Source organism: Lithobates pipiens, unplaced genomic scaffold (genome assembly GCF_037356315.1).
Source record: "Lithobates pipiens isolate NorthernLeopardFrog02 unplaced genomic scaffold, aLitPip1_a1.2 Scaffold_8, whole genome shotgun sequence".
Classification (NCBI taxonomy): domain Eukaryota; kingdom Metazoa; phylum Chordata; class Amphibia; order Anura; family Ranidae; genus Lithobates; species Lithobates pipiens.
Genome location: NW_027507903.1, coordinates 251,344,992 through 251,363,866, shown reverse-complemented (window position 1 = coordinate 251,363,866; position 18,875 = coordinate 251,344,992). Strand labels below are relative to the sequence as shown.

General features: G+C 44.9%; 1 protein-coding gene across 1 annotated transcript in view; it reads left to right on the top strand.

Annotated features, from left to right (window-relative positions):
* The first annotated feature begins 17,482 nt into the window (after window positions 1-17,482).
* The window catches only part of AMDHD1 (amidohydrolase domain containing 1), a 64,175-nt gene continuing 62,782 nt past the window's right edge, over window positions 17,483-18,875 (top strand). Inside the window, exon 1 of the mRNA XM_077470211.1 lies at window positions 17,483-17,839. Within this exon, the coding sequence (XP_077326337.1) occupies window positions 17,703-17,839 (137 nt within the window). The 5' untranslated portion in view covers window positions 17,483-17,702. The remainder of the gene's footprint in view (window positions 17,840-18,875) is intronic.

Genomic DNA, 18,875 nt, shown 5'->3' with positions numbered 1-18,875 from the left:
AGCCCACGCATGGTTTGATTGTCCGACGGACTAATCCCTTTGGACCTAATCTGCCAGAATGTCCTGTCGTGTGTACGCGGCATAACATAACGTGGCATAACAGTTTTGCAAAGTTCAAGATTTATTACTGATACTATAGATGAGATAGATTGTCCAATCCAAATAGATGCATAATTAGGAAGTGGTCAATGTCGGGGTTAAAGCAGTTACAAATGAGCAACCAAAGGAGGAATTTCTGACTAGGCTGTAACCTTGTAACAAAATTGTCTCACAAAGCACTGCTCCTGTTTATCATTCATTTGCCTTGTGACAAAGGATACAGCTCCCCCAAAGATCTTTATTTTAGTCATATGAATGTTATATTCTGATACCAAACTTCTTTATTGAAATAGAACTAAATGTATAAAGTGAGCACAACAGTCAGACCCCTATTTGCATATTACATCGGATTGTCTGTAGGGCCAAAATCACAAATTAAACCTTTTGTTAATACCCCCCACCGCAAAAAAAAACACAGATTCTGTTTCTTTAAAGCATTGTATACAGCACAGTGCATGGTGCTATATAATTTGGCCCCCTGTAACACCTAAAAAACCTGTCTGATCCTGCCAGTTTCTCCCTTTCCCTATGCAAACAGACCACGATGATCATGGCTGCTGAGCCCCTGACATTGTGGTCTGTTTGCGTACCTCCGTTAGCCACAGCATGTCACCCCCCCCCGCTGCAGGAATAACATGCACATTGGTATACCAATCCATTCTGTATTGTAATAGAATGTTCTGATGTCTGTTTCATTGAAAACGTACCGCCTTCACTGTATTTCACGTCAGCTCGTCACGTGACTGGTTGTGTATCCTCTACTCCTCGTGTCCCGATGAAACACGGGGGGGGGGGGGGGGCACTCTATTAGCATACAGAATGGATATTGGAAATCGGTGGTCATCAACCCTGTCCTCGGGGCCCACCAACAGGCCAGGTTTGCAAGATAATTGCAGTATTCTAGTCTGCATCTCCCCAAGGTAATGCATAAAACCTGGCCTGTTAGTGAGCCCTGAGGACAGGGTTGATGACCACTGCTGTAAATGACCAAAAGTGTGTTAGCCACTTGTACAAAAAATGTACAGTAATTGATCGTGGTATCGTAAGGGCCGGTTCACACTGCAGGCGATGCGAGGCGACACCGACTTGCCTCGCCGCGACCTCAGCGGCAACTTGCAGATGACTTCTGTATAGAAGTCAATGCAAGTCGCCCCGAGGTCGCCCGAAAGTAGTACAGGAACCTTTTTTCTGAGTCGGAGCAACTCGAGTCGCTCCTCTTAGAACGGTTCCATTGTACAGAACGGGGGCGACTTGTCAGATCGAGGCGAGGCAAGTCGTGTCGCCTCGCATCGCCCGCAGTGTGAACCGGCTCTAAGGCTAATAGAACAAGGTATCTGTAAATGTATCAAAGGCTAAGTTCACCTTTTTGGGCAAGATTTTATTTTTCATAAATAGAAGCAATTTGTAAAGTAATTTCTGCCCAAAGTATCCCAATGTGCTTATCTCTCATTTACCTCAGCTAGAGAAGCTTTGAAATGTCATCTGTTGGAGTGTGTTGAAAATGTTTTTTTTTATTTTTTTTTTAAACTTCCTGTAGATCATGTGACATCAAGGAAGCTTTAATTCCCATCATGCACTGCGGTATCACATAAATGACCATTATAGTGTGTGTTCACCACTCTGGATCATGCCACCCTTATTACTATATCACCTTCCACCCACTGTCTGTACAATCTCTTGTAGAGCCACCATCAGCTATGTAGTACAAGGGCCTGTCTGATGTGATACAAGTTGTTAGATTGCTTAGGCGTGTCCACCTATTCCATATGCCTGGTAAATCTAAAGGAAACTGAACAATCAGAATGCATTGTGTATGGCCAGCTTTATACAAGTACATAGAAATTAGTGGACAGAGACACTCAGCGGTCAGGAACTGTTTTCAATACTTTGGCTCTGATCCACATAAGCTGTTATCTGATTGCTCAGCTCCTGCACGTTCTGCAAAATAAATGATCTATGCAAGATGAAGTTAGGGTGGGAAAAAAAAAAATTGATCACTAGCTGTGTATTTAGTGAGAATGGTGATTGCTCATTGCATTAGAAAAACATGCAACCTGCAGAAATGGGTGGGAGCAATCTCCTGGAAGGGCAAGTCCAGGGTGTTATATATATATATATAGGTTAGCTGGTGAACTCCTTCCTGTGTCTTAACTGTTTTCACATCCTAAGGCCCCTTTCACACTGCGGCACTTCTAAACTGCCAGTAAAGTAAAACACAGTGCTTTTGAAGAGCTTTCAACTCATCAGAATGGAGAGGGGTGTTTTTCCACTGCCCTACGAGCGCACTGCCCGTGTGTTAAAGCATTCATTGATTTTAATGGAAATAGGTTTTCGTGAGCTTTTCAGGCACTTATTTTAGCAGGAAAGCACCCCAGTTTGAAAGGGGTCTAAGGGCCACATGACACTGAGGGCTGGTTTAGGACAAATAGAATGCTTTTTCTTTTCTGAAAAATAAGTATGTGTATATAGGTACAAAGGGGAGCTGGAATTTAGGGGAAAAGATGAACTTAGTCTTTAAGGCTATTTTCAAATATCATTGGACTCGGCTGAAAATAATTGTCACTCGCTGAAAATGAGTATTTTTATCCTGGTATGTTCATTTTGTTAAACCTAATATTAACAGAAAGTGTCTCAAAGTTTATGCCTGCTTCATTCTTCCAAGCAAATAAAATGAAGCAGAGCCTGCTTCTAATTAAGGATGAGCGCCAGTGTGTTTGCACAGCCCACACGCAGAGCGCCCAAGGAACTCATCGCTGTGCTAATTACAGGCAGTGAGACATTTCCCGATCTCTGTAGCCATGCATTGGGACAACGTCTCGCTGCCTGTGATTAGCGCAGTGCAGTGCCGACTTCCCGGTGGGCTCTGCACATAGGCTGTGCGAACATGCCGGAGCTCATACTTACTCCTAATTAACAAAAGCCCCTTTCTTAATTGAGAGGAGGAGGTCTTGAGAGGAGCGTAGAGGATGGTTTGGGTGAGGTCTAAGGAGAGGTAGGCCAATGAGAAGAGAGTTGCAGTAGTCAAGGTGAGAGATAACAAGGGAGTGAATGAGTAGATTGATGGTTTAATTTGTTAAAAAGGGGCGAATTTTAGAGATGTTTCAAAGGTGAATTCTATAAGCTTTCGACAGCATTTGGATTTGGGGCTGAAAGGCCAGGTCAGAGTCTAGGATTACACTTAGTCCCCTGGTATGAGGGGAGGGATAGATGGTTGCATTATTGATTTTGATGGAAAAGTCATGGAGGGGGGCACGGACAGGGGGTAATATTTGTAAAACGTTGAGGGGAACAACATATACTGGTGAAAATAAATTAAAATAATTTGAATTAAATTAAAAAATTAAGTGAATTTACAGTACAAAATTGCACACACCAGCCTGGTGTGTTTTTGTCTGGTGTGTGCAATTTTGTACTGTAAATTCACTTAATTTTTTTATTTAATTTATTTTCACCAGTATATGTTAACGATCCCCATCAACGTTTTCCAAATTGCACTAGTGGTTTATTCACTCAGTATAAGGGCAGCAGCTTAGTATTATGTTACACTGATTAGTAGGCGCGGGATTCACTTTTGTTATTCAGGGGGGAATATTACCAGCTTAGGGTCCTTTCACACGGGGCGGATCAGTTCTGATCCGCCCCGTGGATGTCCGTTTGCTCAGCGGGGATCACTCCGCCGATCCCCGCTGAGCAGGGAGATGACAGCTCCGTCTCTGCACACTGCGCAGGGACGGACCTGTCACAGCGCCGCTCTCCCCTATGGGAGATCGGATGACGACGGACCGCAGTGCCCGTCGTCACCCGATCCGATCCGCAGACGGATGGAAAAATAGCTTTTTCCTCCGTTACACTTTTTCGGATCGGAGCGGGTCGGATGTCAGCGGACATGTCACCGCTGACATCCGACGCTCCATAGAGCTCTATGGAGCACCCGTTCAGGTCCGCCTGAAAAACTGACAGGCGGGCCTGAACGGGACGTCAGTGTGAAAGAGGCCTTAGTTTTAGAGAGATTTAATTTAAGGAAGTGGTGCGACATCCATGCTGATATGTCAGTTAGGGCTCTTTCACATGGATGATCCTTTCAGGTCTGCTTGTCAGTTTTTTAGGCGGACCTGAACGGTTGCTCCATAGAGGTCTATGGAGCGTCGGATGTCAGTGGTGACATTTCCGCTGACATCTGACCCGCTCCGATCCGAAAAAGTGTGACTGAGGAAAAATGACTTTTCCACCCATCATCGGATCGGGTGATGATGGATCACTGCGGTCCTTCGTCATCCGATCTCCCATAGGGGAGAGCGGTGCTCTGACAGGTCCGTCCCTGCGCAGTGTGCCGAGACAGACCTGTCATCTTCCTGCTCAGCGGAGATGGACGGAGCGATTCCCGCTGAGCAAGCGGATATCCATGGGGTGGATCATCACTGATCTGCCCCGTGTGAAAGAGCCCTTACTAATGTGAGAGGAGACCGAAGGAGTTAGGTGAGTAGACAGATAGATTTGGGTGTCATCGGCATATAAATGGTATTGGAAGCCATGGGTGGTTATCAAGTGACCAAGGGAGGAGGTGTAGATCGAGAACAGAAGGGGTCCAAGAACAGAGCCTTGGTGGACCCCCACAGAAAGGAGCAACAGAGAGGAGGAGACAGAGTTGTAGGTAACACTGAAGGAGCGCTGTGATAGGTAGGAGAATGTTAAATGGCTTCTGCTAAATTGGCCCTAGTATGTCTATGAATGTGAGATAGGGACCTTAGATTGTAAGCTCCTTGAATGCAGGGACTGATGTGAATTTACAATATTGTGTAAAGCGCTACGTAAATTGATGATGCTATACAAGTACCTAAATAAATAATACATAAATAAATGTCATTTACTAACCTCTTCCTTTTCTAAATGAACACTGTGCACACTCACTGCATTCAATCACAACTGAAACATAGAAAATTGTTTACTATGCTTCTATTTGTGAATGAACAGGAAGCCGCTCAGCACATAGCACTTCCTATAAATTCACTATCCAATGCAGCTGAGGCTGCAGAGAAAGGCATGTGTGTGTTTAAGCTTTGGGGTGCACACCTATACATGGTGCACCTGTTGCTTTGTTCTGCACTGGCAAAGCACGTTCATTTGAAGATACAAGATATCGTCTAACATCTTATGTTGATAGTTTGTTTTCCCCCTTTTACAGCATTGCTTTAAAATATACAATGCCTAAACTAAAGGCTTTCCGTAAAAGGAGGAAGAATGCCCATAGCTAGCATTCCCCCGTGCTGTAATAGACATGAAAGGGAGAAGCTAGCTGTAGCTAATATGAAGCAGAAGGTTGCTGGGAAAGAGTTAATGCACGACAATCTCACCTTCTGCAGACAGCAGAGTCCAGTATCCATGGTCTTCTTGTAGCTCCCAGGAGCAGAATACCATTGGTATATTTACATTCTGAGAGACAAAAATACAGAACCAAGATTTTCAATTACATTTTAATAGGCTTGGTAGTAATAGTAGTATAATAGTAGTAGGAGCATGACCAAAAAAAGAACACCTTAGTTGGGGGAGAGGCTGTCTTTTATTTAGCTAGGAACAGGTGGTCATGTGGACCTCCAGAGGAGGTGTGCTGACGCGAGGTGGGCCAGGAAAATACATTTACGTTTTTGGCTGTAATATGGCAAAATGTGGAAAATTTTAAGGGTTATGGATACTTTTTCAAGGCACTGTATATAAATATATCGTAGTAAAGAACATGGGTTTAAACGTAGAGGCAAGCCCTAAAAAGGTTTGTATATGCACAAAATATAAATGAGTAAGCGCACTGTAAATATTGTGGCCTAATGTTGACACTGGCGTGAGGGGGAGAAAACTTACGTAGGGCTCATCCCTACATATAAGCAGGCCACCTCCCTCTGGAACACTAACAAACGTTCCTATGTTGAACCCGTACTCAAGAGTAATCATGCCTAGACAATTGTCCCAGTTAGTTGGTAAGCAAATAAGATCCGTTTAGGTCTCTGATGTAAGATGGAGTCTTCGATAGAACGTAGGGGCCTGGGAATGATGGTGACTAGTCACAGATCTGCAGTATCCAGTAAGCAGACAGCTGAGATATTTATAGTAGCGTTTCCTTTAAAGCACAAATGTTGTGGGGTCTGCATTCAGTGTCTCTAGATAGGGAAGGGACAGAATGGAAGTGTATGGGTGTCTGACCACTCACCAATCCTGGTCTGATGGCAGCCTCTGCAGAAACAGGACAGTCAGACAGGGCTTTACAGGCACACCCAAATAATAGTAGAACACGTGGTCAGCTGGCCTGGTTGAGGGATTAGCGAACGTAAGGAGTGTCTCTCTGACTGAGGAAATGCTTTAAACACCTGACATTCGCAGGCTGCACTCAGCAGTGTGAATCCTCCTGCTGACTATAGACTAGATCCAGTTAGGCTGCACTGGCATCCATGAAGTGCAGAATGGCGGCTCTTCTGCTCTGTGAGGATTCCTGAGGCCAAGAGAGCGAGCAAATCGATTTCAATTGACTATATAGTGTCTCCCATTGACCCATTCTGTGGTGGAGCCACTCGGGAAATGTAGTTCAAGAAAAGTTGTGGAAACCTAATGTCCAAAGGCATCCAGACTACATGTCCCAAGATTTTGTGCTTTAATCCAGAACAATCATTCTACTCTCTGCTTACAGAAAGTAAGGTAGAATTTGGTATCACTGGCACTAGAGGGAAATGTTAGGTTAGCTGTCCCCAAGTAATGGTATACTCCATGATGGCATAGCCGCCACACGGCTACAGTACCATGGGATATGTAGTTCTTAGAAATTAAAAGAAAACTAGGAAGGTAAGAGCAGATAAGAAGGTGCAACTAAAGCTGGTCGAGATGGAAAATTCGGATGGTTGAGCAGGGACTGGCTAATTTGCAGTCAGTATGTGGCTGTCCTCATTAGACAAAAGTTCATCATTAGATTGACAGCTGGATGACTTTTGGTGCTCAGCGAGTGCAGTTGCTGATCTGTGTATTCTGACAGGCACACTGTCAAAATACGATGTCTCGTTGTGGGGGATTCCTTCATTCACCTCATTTGTGTGGATGGAGGAATCTATTCTGAGCTAAACAAATTAACCACCTGCAGCCACTGAAAGTGTAAATCTGTCGGCTATCAGATGGGAGCAATATGGTGGCTGTGCAACCGCCTGATTGTTTCCACACATCCCTGTTATTGTGCCCTACGCATGCCCTCACCATGTTTCCTGTGCTCCGCACCTCCATCGTGGGTGAGTGCCTCTGGCTAGAGGGATCACTCGTTTACTGGTCTCCCCTTCCTGTTACTGACCTGGAAGCTTACGTCTAAGTCCCTCTGCCATTTTTACCAGCCAGTATCGGAAGAAACTATTGCCGTGCAGAGTTTCACTGGAGAACAGGTGAGACATCAGGGGTCTTTAAGACCCCTAATTTTTCATTAAAGAGAACCAGTCATTAACAATCATCACATAGATGACTTTTTGTCCTCTATTTGATGAAAGAAAAGAGAAAAAGTTTTGTAACAAAATTTTACAATTCCCCCAAAAATATGAAGCTCCCCTACACGCAAATACTGATCCACTTCCTGTTGATTCACAAACTGAAGCATAGTAAGCACAATTTAATATTATTTTATATTATTCAGTTATGAATGAACATATTGAGTGATTGGTATTAAAAAAAATTAAGAGGAACAGGGACAGTAGGGGCTGCAGGGGTGGCATATACTAGTACCGATCCCCTGTATTTACCTCCTCCAGCTGCTAAATGCTAGTGGGAGGGAGAGGAGGAGAATCAAACTCTTAATGACTGCAGGAGGAAAATACAGATCAGATCCAGTTAACGTAGGGTTGCCACCTTTTCTTCAATTCAAACCCAAACTAGGGTTGCCACCTTTTATTCAAGACAAACCCGAACACTAGCAGCACACAGCAATTGTTTTTATAGTATAAACCAGGGGTCTTAAACAGGTACCAACATGTAATAAACCTTTGTTTTTCAGTTCTCAGTGCTGTGATACCTTGTCTGACAATTACTCTGTCATGAAACACTGAACTAGCGTTGCCACCTTTTTTTCAAGTCTAATGCCCCATACACACGGTCGGACATTCTGATGGATTTTGGCCCAAACTTGTCTTGCATACAAACGATCGCACAAAGTTGTTGGAAATTTTTCGTGATTTATTCTGAGCATGCATGGCACTTTGTCCGTCTGAATTGTCTACACAGGATCAGAATTTAAATTTTAGAGCCTGCTCTCAAACTTTGTGTGTCGGAAATTACGACGGAAAAAGTCGAGAGCCCACACACGATCGGATTTTCCGACACCAAGATCCGATCGCACATTTTCCGTGGGAAAGTCCGACTGTGTGTACAGGGTAAAACCTGAACACTAGCGGCACAAGGGAATTTTTTTTTTATAGTATATAAACTAGACAAATATTTTATTATTAAATAAGATTTCTAATCATATGGATTTCAAGAGTCCCCCTTTACATCAAAGTCCACAGAGTTCCCCTTTTACATCTGAATTTGCAGAATTGCCTTTCACTGTTAGGGGGAACTCTGCAGACTCTGATGTAAGGGAGAGCTCTGGGGCCTCTAACATAAGCGATGCTCTAGGAACCCTGATTTAAGGGGGAGGGGGGCACTGAGAACCCTGATGTATGGAGAGAACTGTGATGTAAGGTGAAACACTGTGACCTCTGGTGTAAATGGGAACTCTGATGTAAGGGGTGCTCTGAGAACCCTGATTTGCCTTAGTGTACTTACTTGGATGCGGGAGAGAGAAGGGGGGAGACCTCAGTCACAGACAGGGATGGATGGTGAGCTCACTCACCCCTTGGCACCTCTCATCCAGATGTATCTGAGTCTGCTGGACTTCAAATTTCCGGCCCCAACTTCCCTTTTTCTGAGGCACAGCGCCAGGGATTGGAGTGTGGGCAAACACAGAGGGGGAGGGGTGGGGGGAAGAGGTGCAGGTCGAGCCCTCTCTCCTCTCCCGTCTGTGTGTGTGTGGGGGGGGGGGGGATTTGTTAGTGCTGGCTTTGGGCAGTGTGAAAGAGAGTGTAAAGCCTCATACACACGATCGAACTTAAAACAAAATTTTCCGTGGATTTCTGTACAAAGGGCGTTGGCAGTGGACTTGTATTGCATACACACAATCTGACTTTTTCAGCCAACTTTCACGAAATCACGTGGTTTTTCTGCTCTCTACCGCCACCCTTTGGTCAACTTCTGTATTGTTGTCTGATCTTTTGCATTGGTTCTGAGCATGTGTGTTTGTAAAGTCCGATGGTTTTCTGTACACACGACCGGACTTTGCTCCATCAGACTTATGTTGTCGAAAAGTTTGTCTGTTTGCACAGCCAACATTTGTCCGATGAAAACCGAAAAAGTTTGTCCGATGGAGCATACACACGGTCGGATGTTGCCTTAAAACAGCTAATTTGTATGTTTGTTGTCAAAAAGTCTGATCGTGTGTACAGGCCTTAATCACTTAAGGACTGCCTGCTGCACATATACATCGGCAGAATGGCATGGCTGAGCACAATCACGTACCTGTACGTGGCTCTTTAAGTGCCAAACTGTGGGTCGGGAGCGCGCCGCTGGAGGCGCGCTCCCGACCCGGTCCTGAGGTCCGTGACCGTGGCTGAAGAACGAGGATAGGTCTGTTCCTAGTGTGGCTGTCACCGATCGTCTGTTCCCTTTTATAGGGAAAGACAATCAGTGACGTCACATGCCAGGCCATGCCCCCCTAAATAAAAAAAACACATAAAGTCACACATAACACCTACACTGCCCCCTAGTGGTTAACTCCTTCACTGCCAGTGTCATTTACACAAGAATCGGTGCATTTAAATAGCACTGATTGCTATATAAATGACAACGTGTCAAATATGTCCGATGTGTGCCATAATGTTGCAGTCACAATAAAAAATCGCTGATCGCCGCCATTACTAGTAAAAAAAAAATATTAATAAAAATGCTAAAAACTATCCCCTATTTTGTAAACGCTATACACGCTTTTGCGCAAACCAATCAATAATCGTTAATTGGGATTTTTTTTAACCAAAATATGTAGAAGAATACGTATCGGCCTAAACTGAGGGAAAAAAATATTTTTTTTTATATATTTTTGGGGGATATTTATTATAGCAAAAAGTAAAAATCTTGAATTTTTTTCAAAATTGTCGCTCTATTTTTGTTTATAGTGCAAAAAATAAAAACTGCAGAGGTGATCAAATACCACCAAAAGAAAGCTCTACATCAATTTTGTTTGGGAGCCACATTGCACGACCACGCAAATGTCAGTTAAAGTGACGCAGTGCCGAATCACAAAAAGGGGCCTGGTCCTTTGGCTGCAAATTGGTCCGGGCCTTAAGTGGTTAACAGACACTCTAAGCTTAGACAACTGCATCCAGCAACCCTCCTGGGAAGCCATAGTCCGGTCTAAATAAAGTGTCTGGGTTTCAGGCAGTCTGAAACCCGGACACATGATTCCGAACCCGAACTGTCCAGGTGAAACCTGGACAGGTGGCAACCATAACCCGAACACTTTAGCTGCACATGGCAATTTTTTTTAATTGTATAAACTATACATATAATTTTCTATTAAATAACATTTCTAATTAGGAACGAGCCACATAAAACATTTACACATAAAAGTTCATTGATAAAAATGGCATGGGGATTTCCCCACAGGGGAACCCCGAACCCCAAAAAAAAAATGCGCGAGGGTCCCCCTAAATTCCATACCAAGCCCTTCAAGTCTGGTATGGATATTAAGGGGAACCCCGTGCCAAAATAAAAAAAATGGCGTGGAGGTCCTCCTCAAAATCTATACCTGACCCTTCAGGTCTGGTATGAATTTTAAGGGGAACCCCGCACCAATTTTTTTTTAAAAATGGCGTGGGGTCCCCCCAAAAATCCATACCAGACCCTTATCCGTGCACGCAACCTGGCAGGCCACAGGAAAAGAGGGGGGGACAAGAGAGCGCCCCCCGCATGAACCGTACCAGGCCACATGCCCTCAACATTGGGAAGGTGCTTTGAGGTAGCCCCTCAAAGCACCTTGTCCCCATGTTGATGGGGAGAAGGGCCTCATCCCCACAACCCTTGCCCGGTGGTTGTGGGGGTCTGCGGGCGGGGGGCTTATCGGAATCTAGAAGCCCCCTTTAACAAGGGGACCCCCAGATCTCTGCCCCCCTGTGTGAATTGGTAATGGGGTACAAATGTACCCCTACCATTTCACAAAAAAAAGCAACAAAAAAGTTAAGACAAAAGACAGTTTTTGACAAGTCCTTTATTAAATACTTCTTTGCACTTCTTCTTTCCACTTCTTTCAGTATTGTTCTTCTCCATTTTCTTCTTGTCCATCTTCTTCATCTTCTTCCTCCACTGTTCTCGTCCCGCATCTTGCTTCGGCTTTTTATCCACACGATCCGCCTCTGTGGGAGTCTTCAGAAGTGTGACGCTCCGCTTCTTCTGACCGTTCTTAAATAACGGAGAGTGGGGCCACCCAGTGACCCCGCCCTCCTCTGACGCACAGGGACTTCCCTATGGCTTTCCCCGTGTTGTCAGGTGGGGGCGGGGTCACCTGTTTACGTAAGCATAAATTTAGCATAAATCTTCTTCTTCCAAAATGCGGCACACATGTCATTGAGAGAAGACTTTGCATTTAGATTTAGATAAAGGAATCAAGTCTATTGTATCAATATTCACAAGAAATTTAAAATTTTGTTCAAATGTACTTAAAAATATACTTAAAAAAAGTTTGCTTTTACAATTGGTTTTAAAATAAACTTTCTTGAACAAAAACACTTGTAGCACTATCCCTGTGAGGGCTGCTGATTGACTCTGTACCCCACTGGCTACCCCGACTCCCGATACTCTCTTACCTCTGACACCTTGGGTTTCATTCTGCAATGTGACGTTAGTAATAAGAAATTCATACGATATGACTGAACCATTTAGAAAGGTTTACTGAGATAAGTAATGGAACACATTAAAGAGCATGAATGAACACAAATTATGATTGACAACTGTTATCACTTAATGCACATATACAGAACATATAACCTTATATTCACCTTAAGCGATATATGTGAACAGGTGCACAGAAGGATAGGTACTCAATATCTTCAAGACATATATTAAATACCTTCCCACTGAGGCCTCAACACACAGACCAAAATGCAGTCTATTAACGTTGCATTCAGTAACACAATGCAAAATTGGGTATACACACATATGGCTCCCCTAGGCTATAATTCAGAGTTCAACTAGCGAGTAGAGCAGCAATGCTTAGTAAAAGAAGAAGATGGTGACAGTTCTTTAAACTCCAGATGTCTTCAGCTAGCCGTCAGAATGCAAGTTAAGGGATTGTTGTCAGTCTTGACAATGAACTCAGCTCCATACAGATAGTCTCTCAACTAATCCACCACAGTCCACTTGAGTACCAAAAATTACAATTTATGGACGGGGTAAGGCTCCTGCTCACATAGGCCATGGGTCTCAATCTTTCATTTTGTTCCTGTTACAGTACTCCTCCCAATCCTTCTCTACTGGCATCCATGTGCAGCTCATAGGGCAGGCCAGGGTCAGCGTAGGCCAAAACTGGGGCCTCTGTGAGACTCTTCAACTGCCCAAACGCTTTTTCACATGGGGGGGTCTTTTGGCTTTGGACGGACTCTCCTTTCTTGCGTACACCACTCTTCTTGGCTCTGGCTCCCTCTTCTCCTTTTCCCGTGACCAGTTGCAACAGCTCATTAAGGGGCTGAGCAATCTTGGCGAAGTTGGCCACAAATTGTCAGTAATAGGAGCAGAATCCCAGGAAAGATCTCAACTCAGTTACAGTTCTTGGTCTGGGCCAGGTGGTGATGGCCTCCAGCTTCTGTGGATCTGTGGCGACCCCTCCTGCAGAGACAACATGGCCCAAATAGATGACAGAGGTTCTATAGAACTGGCATTTTTCCAGTGAAAACTTCAGTCCTTCTTCATGGAGGTGGGAGAATACCTTTTCTAGACGAATTTCGTGTTCTTCAAGTGTCCTTCCAAACTCGATGATGTCATCCAAATACACCAGTAATTCTACAAGATTCATGTCTCTTACTGTCCTTTCCATCAAACGGTGGAAGGTTACAGGAGCCCCCGACAGGCCCTGAGGCATCCGACTAAACTCATAGAATCCTAAAGGGCAAATGAATGCCGTCGTCTCCTTATCTTCCGGGTGCATGGGAATCTGATATTACCTGCTTTTCAAGTCAAGCACACTAAACCACTTAGCTCTAGTGATGCACTGCAAAGCATCTTCGATATGGGGTGTGGTGTACTGGTCTCGAATGGTGCGCCAATTCAAGGTCCGGTAATCGATGCGTAACATGCGTAACGACCCATTTTTCCTCCTTATTACCACAATGGGGGATGCATAAGGACTCCGAGACTCCTGAATGACTCCTGACCTTTTTAACTACGCCAGCTGCTCTCTTAAATCTTCCAGGTCACTGAGAGGTATTCTCCTGGTCCACTCTTGGAAGGGTTTGTCTTCCTGAAACTGAATTCTATGTTAGGCACTTCTTGCACATCCCACATCGAAATCGTCTTAAAAAAACAGCTTCTCACATGTCATCAGTTGAGACTTCACTCTTTTCTGCCAGGCAGGGGACAAGACTTCCGTACATCGCTGAAACTCCATCTGTAACTTCTGGCCATTCTTCAAATCCTTGGCCTCTTTGGGGAGTACAGGGGTGGCGGCACTCACCTGCCCCACCAGCATACGGGCTCCCAACGTAATAGGCTGATCAGTCACGTTCTTCAAACTGATGGGCACTTTTTTTCCTGTTCTGGACACGGGGGGCTATTTCCAGTCCGGCCGCCCTGGCTTGCTCATCCGTCTCTAGCACCACAAAAGGGCCTGATTGGTAGTCAAGTCAACTCGATGGTGGACTTCACATGAGCAACTTCCCCTGTCTGTAGTACCCTCTCTTTGGTCTCCAACTTCCACAGCCTCCCCACTCCTCCTTCAGGCTCTCTTGGCACTTGCCGACAAGCCTTCAGTAACTGCAGGTGAATTTTATTCATGGTGGATCCATCTTCGCACAATACTGATGATAACAGTCTTCTCACTAAGTCTGTATTTGTTCCTACTAGTATTGAATTTCGCCCAGCCCCAGGTGGTCTGGGACATACAACAGCCATGGTTTTGAAAGCCTCTTCTTTCCCTACAACTGCTGGTCCAAAGGATATCCAGATAGGGATGTAGCCATCATATGGGCATCTAGCAGTTCCAATTCCCCAGATCTCGAGTTCTTCCAACTTGCATAGGGGAATGTGGCTCAGGTGGTTGTTGTAGAAATCCCGGTATAGTAGCGAGACCTGGGCCCAAGTGTCTAGTAAAGCTCTGGTGTATGCGCCTTCTATTTGCACAGGCATGATCAGGGACGGCCCCACTAAATTTTTTCCAGGAAACTGGCAGCATCATCCTGAGTGCGGTTAAGATTACAGTTCCTTCCCTTTAATGCACTCTGTGGGGACCTAACAGTGACCCTGGGTGGTGTCGCCAGGCCACCTAGACTGACAAACTTTCTTAGGGGTGTTCTGATAGGACCTAACTGTGGCCCTTGGTGATGGTAAAACATTGACCCTCTGCGCCTGGCTGCCTGACCCAGAGGCCGGGTTACTTGACTGTGGGGATGACCAGGGTGATCGTGCCACTCTTTTCTTCTGCGACCTTGCTCTGGCCCTTCTCTTCTTTTGTTTTCTGGAGCTCTGTTTCTCATCGGGGTTCTCAGTTGGCTCCCTTACTGAGACCCCCTGGAGTTTTCTGCCAGCTGGTCTTTCAGCAATGTCTTTAATATCTTCACCAACGCCACAAACAGTTCAGCATTCACTTCCTTCTGTGGACACTGGACCTTGAAATGCCTTGGATCGCCACACTTTTAGCACTTCCGAATGCCTGTCCGTTCAGCCTGAGCTTTGGCCTGAGCTTCCATTACATGTAACAAAGCTTGTTGTACCTGCTCTTGAACTTGAACTCCACCTTCTGGTGACTCGACAGGAGTAACTGTTAGAGTGGACTGCACTACAGGGGTCTTGGTCACTCCCCCCACTCAAACTCTTCATCACTCTCCACCTGAACTGATTGTACAGCTACCTTCTCACTCTTCTGGGGCATCTTTACTACGAGTTGAGCCTCCTGATTCTTTTCATCCAGGAGAACCTCCTTCTCTCTCACCAACCCCATTAACTCTGGGTAAGAAGGGGCCTCTCGGGTGCCATTCAAGAGTAATTGGAGCACAACAGGATGGTTTGGCCTGGCTCCTTGTATGGTCCGATTCAACCTGACTCTGTCCGCCTCCCCTCCTATATTCAGGCAACTTCTCTCCCCTCCACTGGTGGGTATGCTCAAACTTGTACACAAGGTCTGGTAGCTTCTCTACCCTTCCACAAACTGCATACAGAGCCTCGATATAGTCCATGGCCTAACAATCCGGTTTCCCCCTCTTTTAGTTCCTGATGACATCTGCTGCTGGATTGTGGAGACTCTCGCTGATTTTCTGTCTTTTCACTGTATCCGATACATTCCACTCCTCTATTGCTTGCATGGCCTGATCCATCCAGCTATCAAATCTTCTCCCCCCTCCGGTCTGGGCACATGGCCTGAGAAGGTCGTAGCCTGCAATATCCCTGATTGATGGACTTGTTGTGACTCTGTATCAGGCTGTCAACTAGGCGACTCATGTCTAGATAGAATGAGGTGGGAGGCATCTCCACCATTGGGCTTCCTACTGCTGAGCTGGTTGTAATTAGACTACCGGCAGTTGGGCTGCCTGCAACAGGGCTCCCTGGTGGTGACCCAGGTGACTTCTCACCAGTCTCCTCCGGCAACTGTACTGGGATCACCTGGCCATTCAGGTCTTCTGCTAGGCTCACAACCCTCTTCGGGAATTCTGCCGGAATACTCTCTTTCCATTCTAGAAGGATATAGGTACAATCTTCCTCCAATTCATGTTTCAGGTCCAAGAGGTAGGTGCAGTCTATTAACTTCAGTAACACAATGCAAAATTGGGTATACACACAAATGGCTCCCCTAGGCTATAATTCAGAGTTCAACTAGTGAGTGGAGCATCAATGCTTAGTAAAAGAAGAAGAAGGTGACAGTTCTTTTAACTCCAGATGTCTTTAGCTAGCCTGATAATTAAACTGCAGCATATTGTTGTAATTTGTAATCCACAAGAACAAAGGGAAAGAAATGACTGTAGAACAAAAGGTGTGCTGATGGTTGCTTAACTGAAGAAAGATCACCAATTGTAGATTCCTCTTTACATGTGAGTGTGAGTGCAATACAGTACTGACCTTACAGGGCAGGGGTAAAAGTCAGGGCCCCAAAGTTCAACTGTATGATGCCTGTGGAAAAGTAGATTCACCTAAATGGAACAACAAGTCTCACCAGCAGTCTGTAGAAAGAACTCACTCAGCAATACTGTAATCTCTCCTGAAATGGACAGGTGCCCTCTCACCACAATAGACTACAATGACTGTGAGGCTCGGTCCAGAATCCCCTCCTGAGGTCTCCGTCTGGTGAAGATGCACGCCACGCCATGCTGCAACTCCCGATGGATTGAAGTGCAGGTGGCTTCCAGTTGCTCTGAAGCGCAGACCAGTCCACTTGCTAGAATAGCAGGGCTGTCCTCCAAGATCCCTCAGAGGCGGGCGATCTGGCTCTCCGCTGTATAGGCCGCAGTCTCTCACTCCTGAGCACACACAGACCTCCTGCTGGCAGGTGTTGAATGGCGTCCAGAGAGGCTGAAAGCAGGCTGTGCCTGTCCTTTTATCACTCCTCCCAGCAGGCAGCTCTGCGCGCTTTTCATTGTCTGTCATGTAGTTCAGAGCTGATCCAGCTAACTCACTTCCTCCTCCAAATTAAATCTCCCACAATACTTTGCTGCATTCCTTCTCAAAGAGTGAGGAAAAATCCTAACAGTCCAGCAGTCACTAGGGGGAGCCAAACTCATTTGCAAACAACAACAAACTGTTCAACTATAATGACTATAGTAGCAAACCCTTGGCTACACACTGTTATTAATTTGTTTGTTAGCAAAAAAATTTCAATTAATTTGTACTATTGTATCACCAGCTCAAATCTTGGAGAAATCTAACTTTTGACAGTATCTCCAGAACAGGTTTCCCCATTGCAAGATATAACTTTGACTCCTGTGCATACCACTTTGAATTTAGAAACTATTTATTTTGCAGCAGAGGGCGCACCATGCTAACCATTTCAAAGTACTGTCAAAAATAAGGCAAATATTTACATAGGGTTACACATCACCTACTCAGATACCTGTAATATAAACCATAGGCCTTTGCCAAAAACAACGTAAGCACTAAACGTAGAGAGCAGTGAGCCTTGAACAGGTACTTTTGACAGGTTTTGGTTCTAAGAATATTAACAAGAGGGAGGTTACAAAACCCACCTGGTCCTTGTTGTCTCTGTGATTGCTGTAGCCTTTGTGCATTCTCTGCTGTGGTCAGTGGGAGTCTAACATAGATTGGTGTTCTAGAAGAAAGCACCTTGGAAGCTTGCCGTTAATAAAATGTCCTGCAAATTTAGGCTTTTGTTGGAAAATGCAGAGCAAATGGTCCTTGTCTGCAGGAATGAAGAACAATTCCTGCTCCAGGAGGGAATGCAGCATTTGGCAGTACTGGAGAAAGCCAGCCTGGTGATTGGCAAGTAAGTTGGCGTGTTTTTGTACCTTTCTGAAAGCAGACGTTTCCGCACATAAAGGACTATATAGAATATTCTAATGCACAAGGACATGTTAAATATAAGGTTTCTGCTGTGCATAGATGTTTATGTGCATTTAGAGACATTTGGTTGCAGTGAAAAAGTATTTTGTGTATGTATCTGGCTATAGTGTAATAATAATAATAATACAGGATGTATACAGTCATTATTTTGTATAGATGATTTATATACAGGCAGTCCCTGGGTAACAAAGAAGATAGGGTCTGTAGGTTTGTTCTTAAGTTGAATTTGTATGTAAGTCGGAGCATGTAAAATTTTTAAATGGTAGCTCCAGCCAAAACAATTTTTTCTACCCCCCCTTCCCCCCCCCTTTTTTTTGTTTGATAGCATAGGGAAGGGTTAACACCCCTGTAAAATTTGTTTTGCAGTCTGTGCCCCTGTTCATAAAATTTTGCCTCACTTTCTGTCCCTATGACAATTGGATTTTTTGGTTGTTGTGAAACCAACATTTTTGGTTGTTGTGAAAACAAGGATTGGTGATAAATGGAGACACCTTTTCTCCATAACTCTTACAGGAATGCATTTCCCTTCCTAGGGGTAGATTTCCTCTCACTTCCTGTTTTCTCCCTCTGTTTTATAAGTTGGATGCTTGTAATCCTGGGACCCCCTGTAGTACCAACAGTATGCACATCGCTTTAGAGTGGAAGCAGGGGCGGACTGACAACACACAGCCCTGGCCCCGCCCCTACATTTTGCACAAAGTTCAATATCTGCCTTTTTTTATGAGACCTGGAGGGGGATCTCTCTCTCGGTGGTCTCTCTCTCTCTCTCTAACAGTGTCCATTAGAGACTACAAAGGAGTCTAATGGGACCTGGAGGGGGGTCTCTAACAGAGGCCCTTTCCATGTCCATTATAGAATCTATTAGCCCTCTAGGTCCCCATTAGCAACTACAAAGGAATTTCTTTCTAACAGTGTGTATAGTGAACACCTTCATTCACTGTGGTCCACATGGGACACCC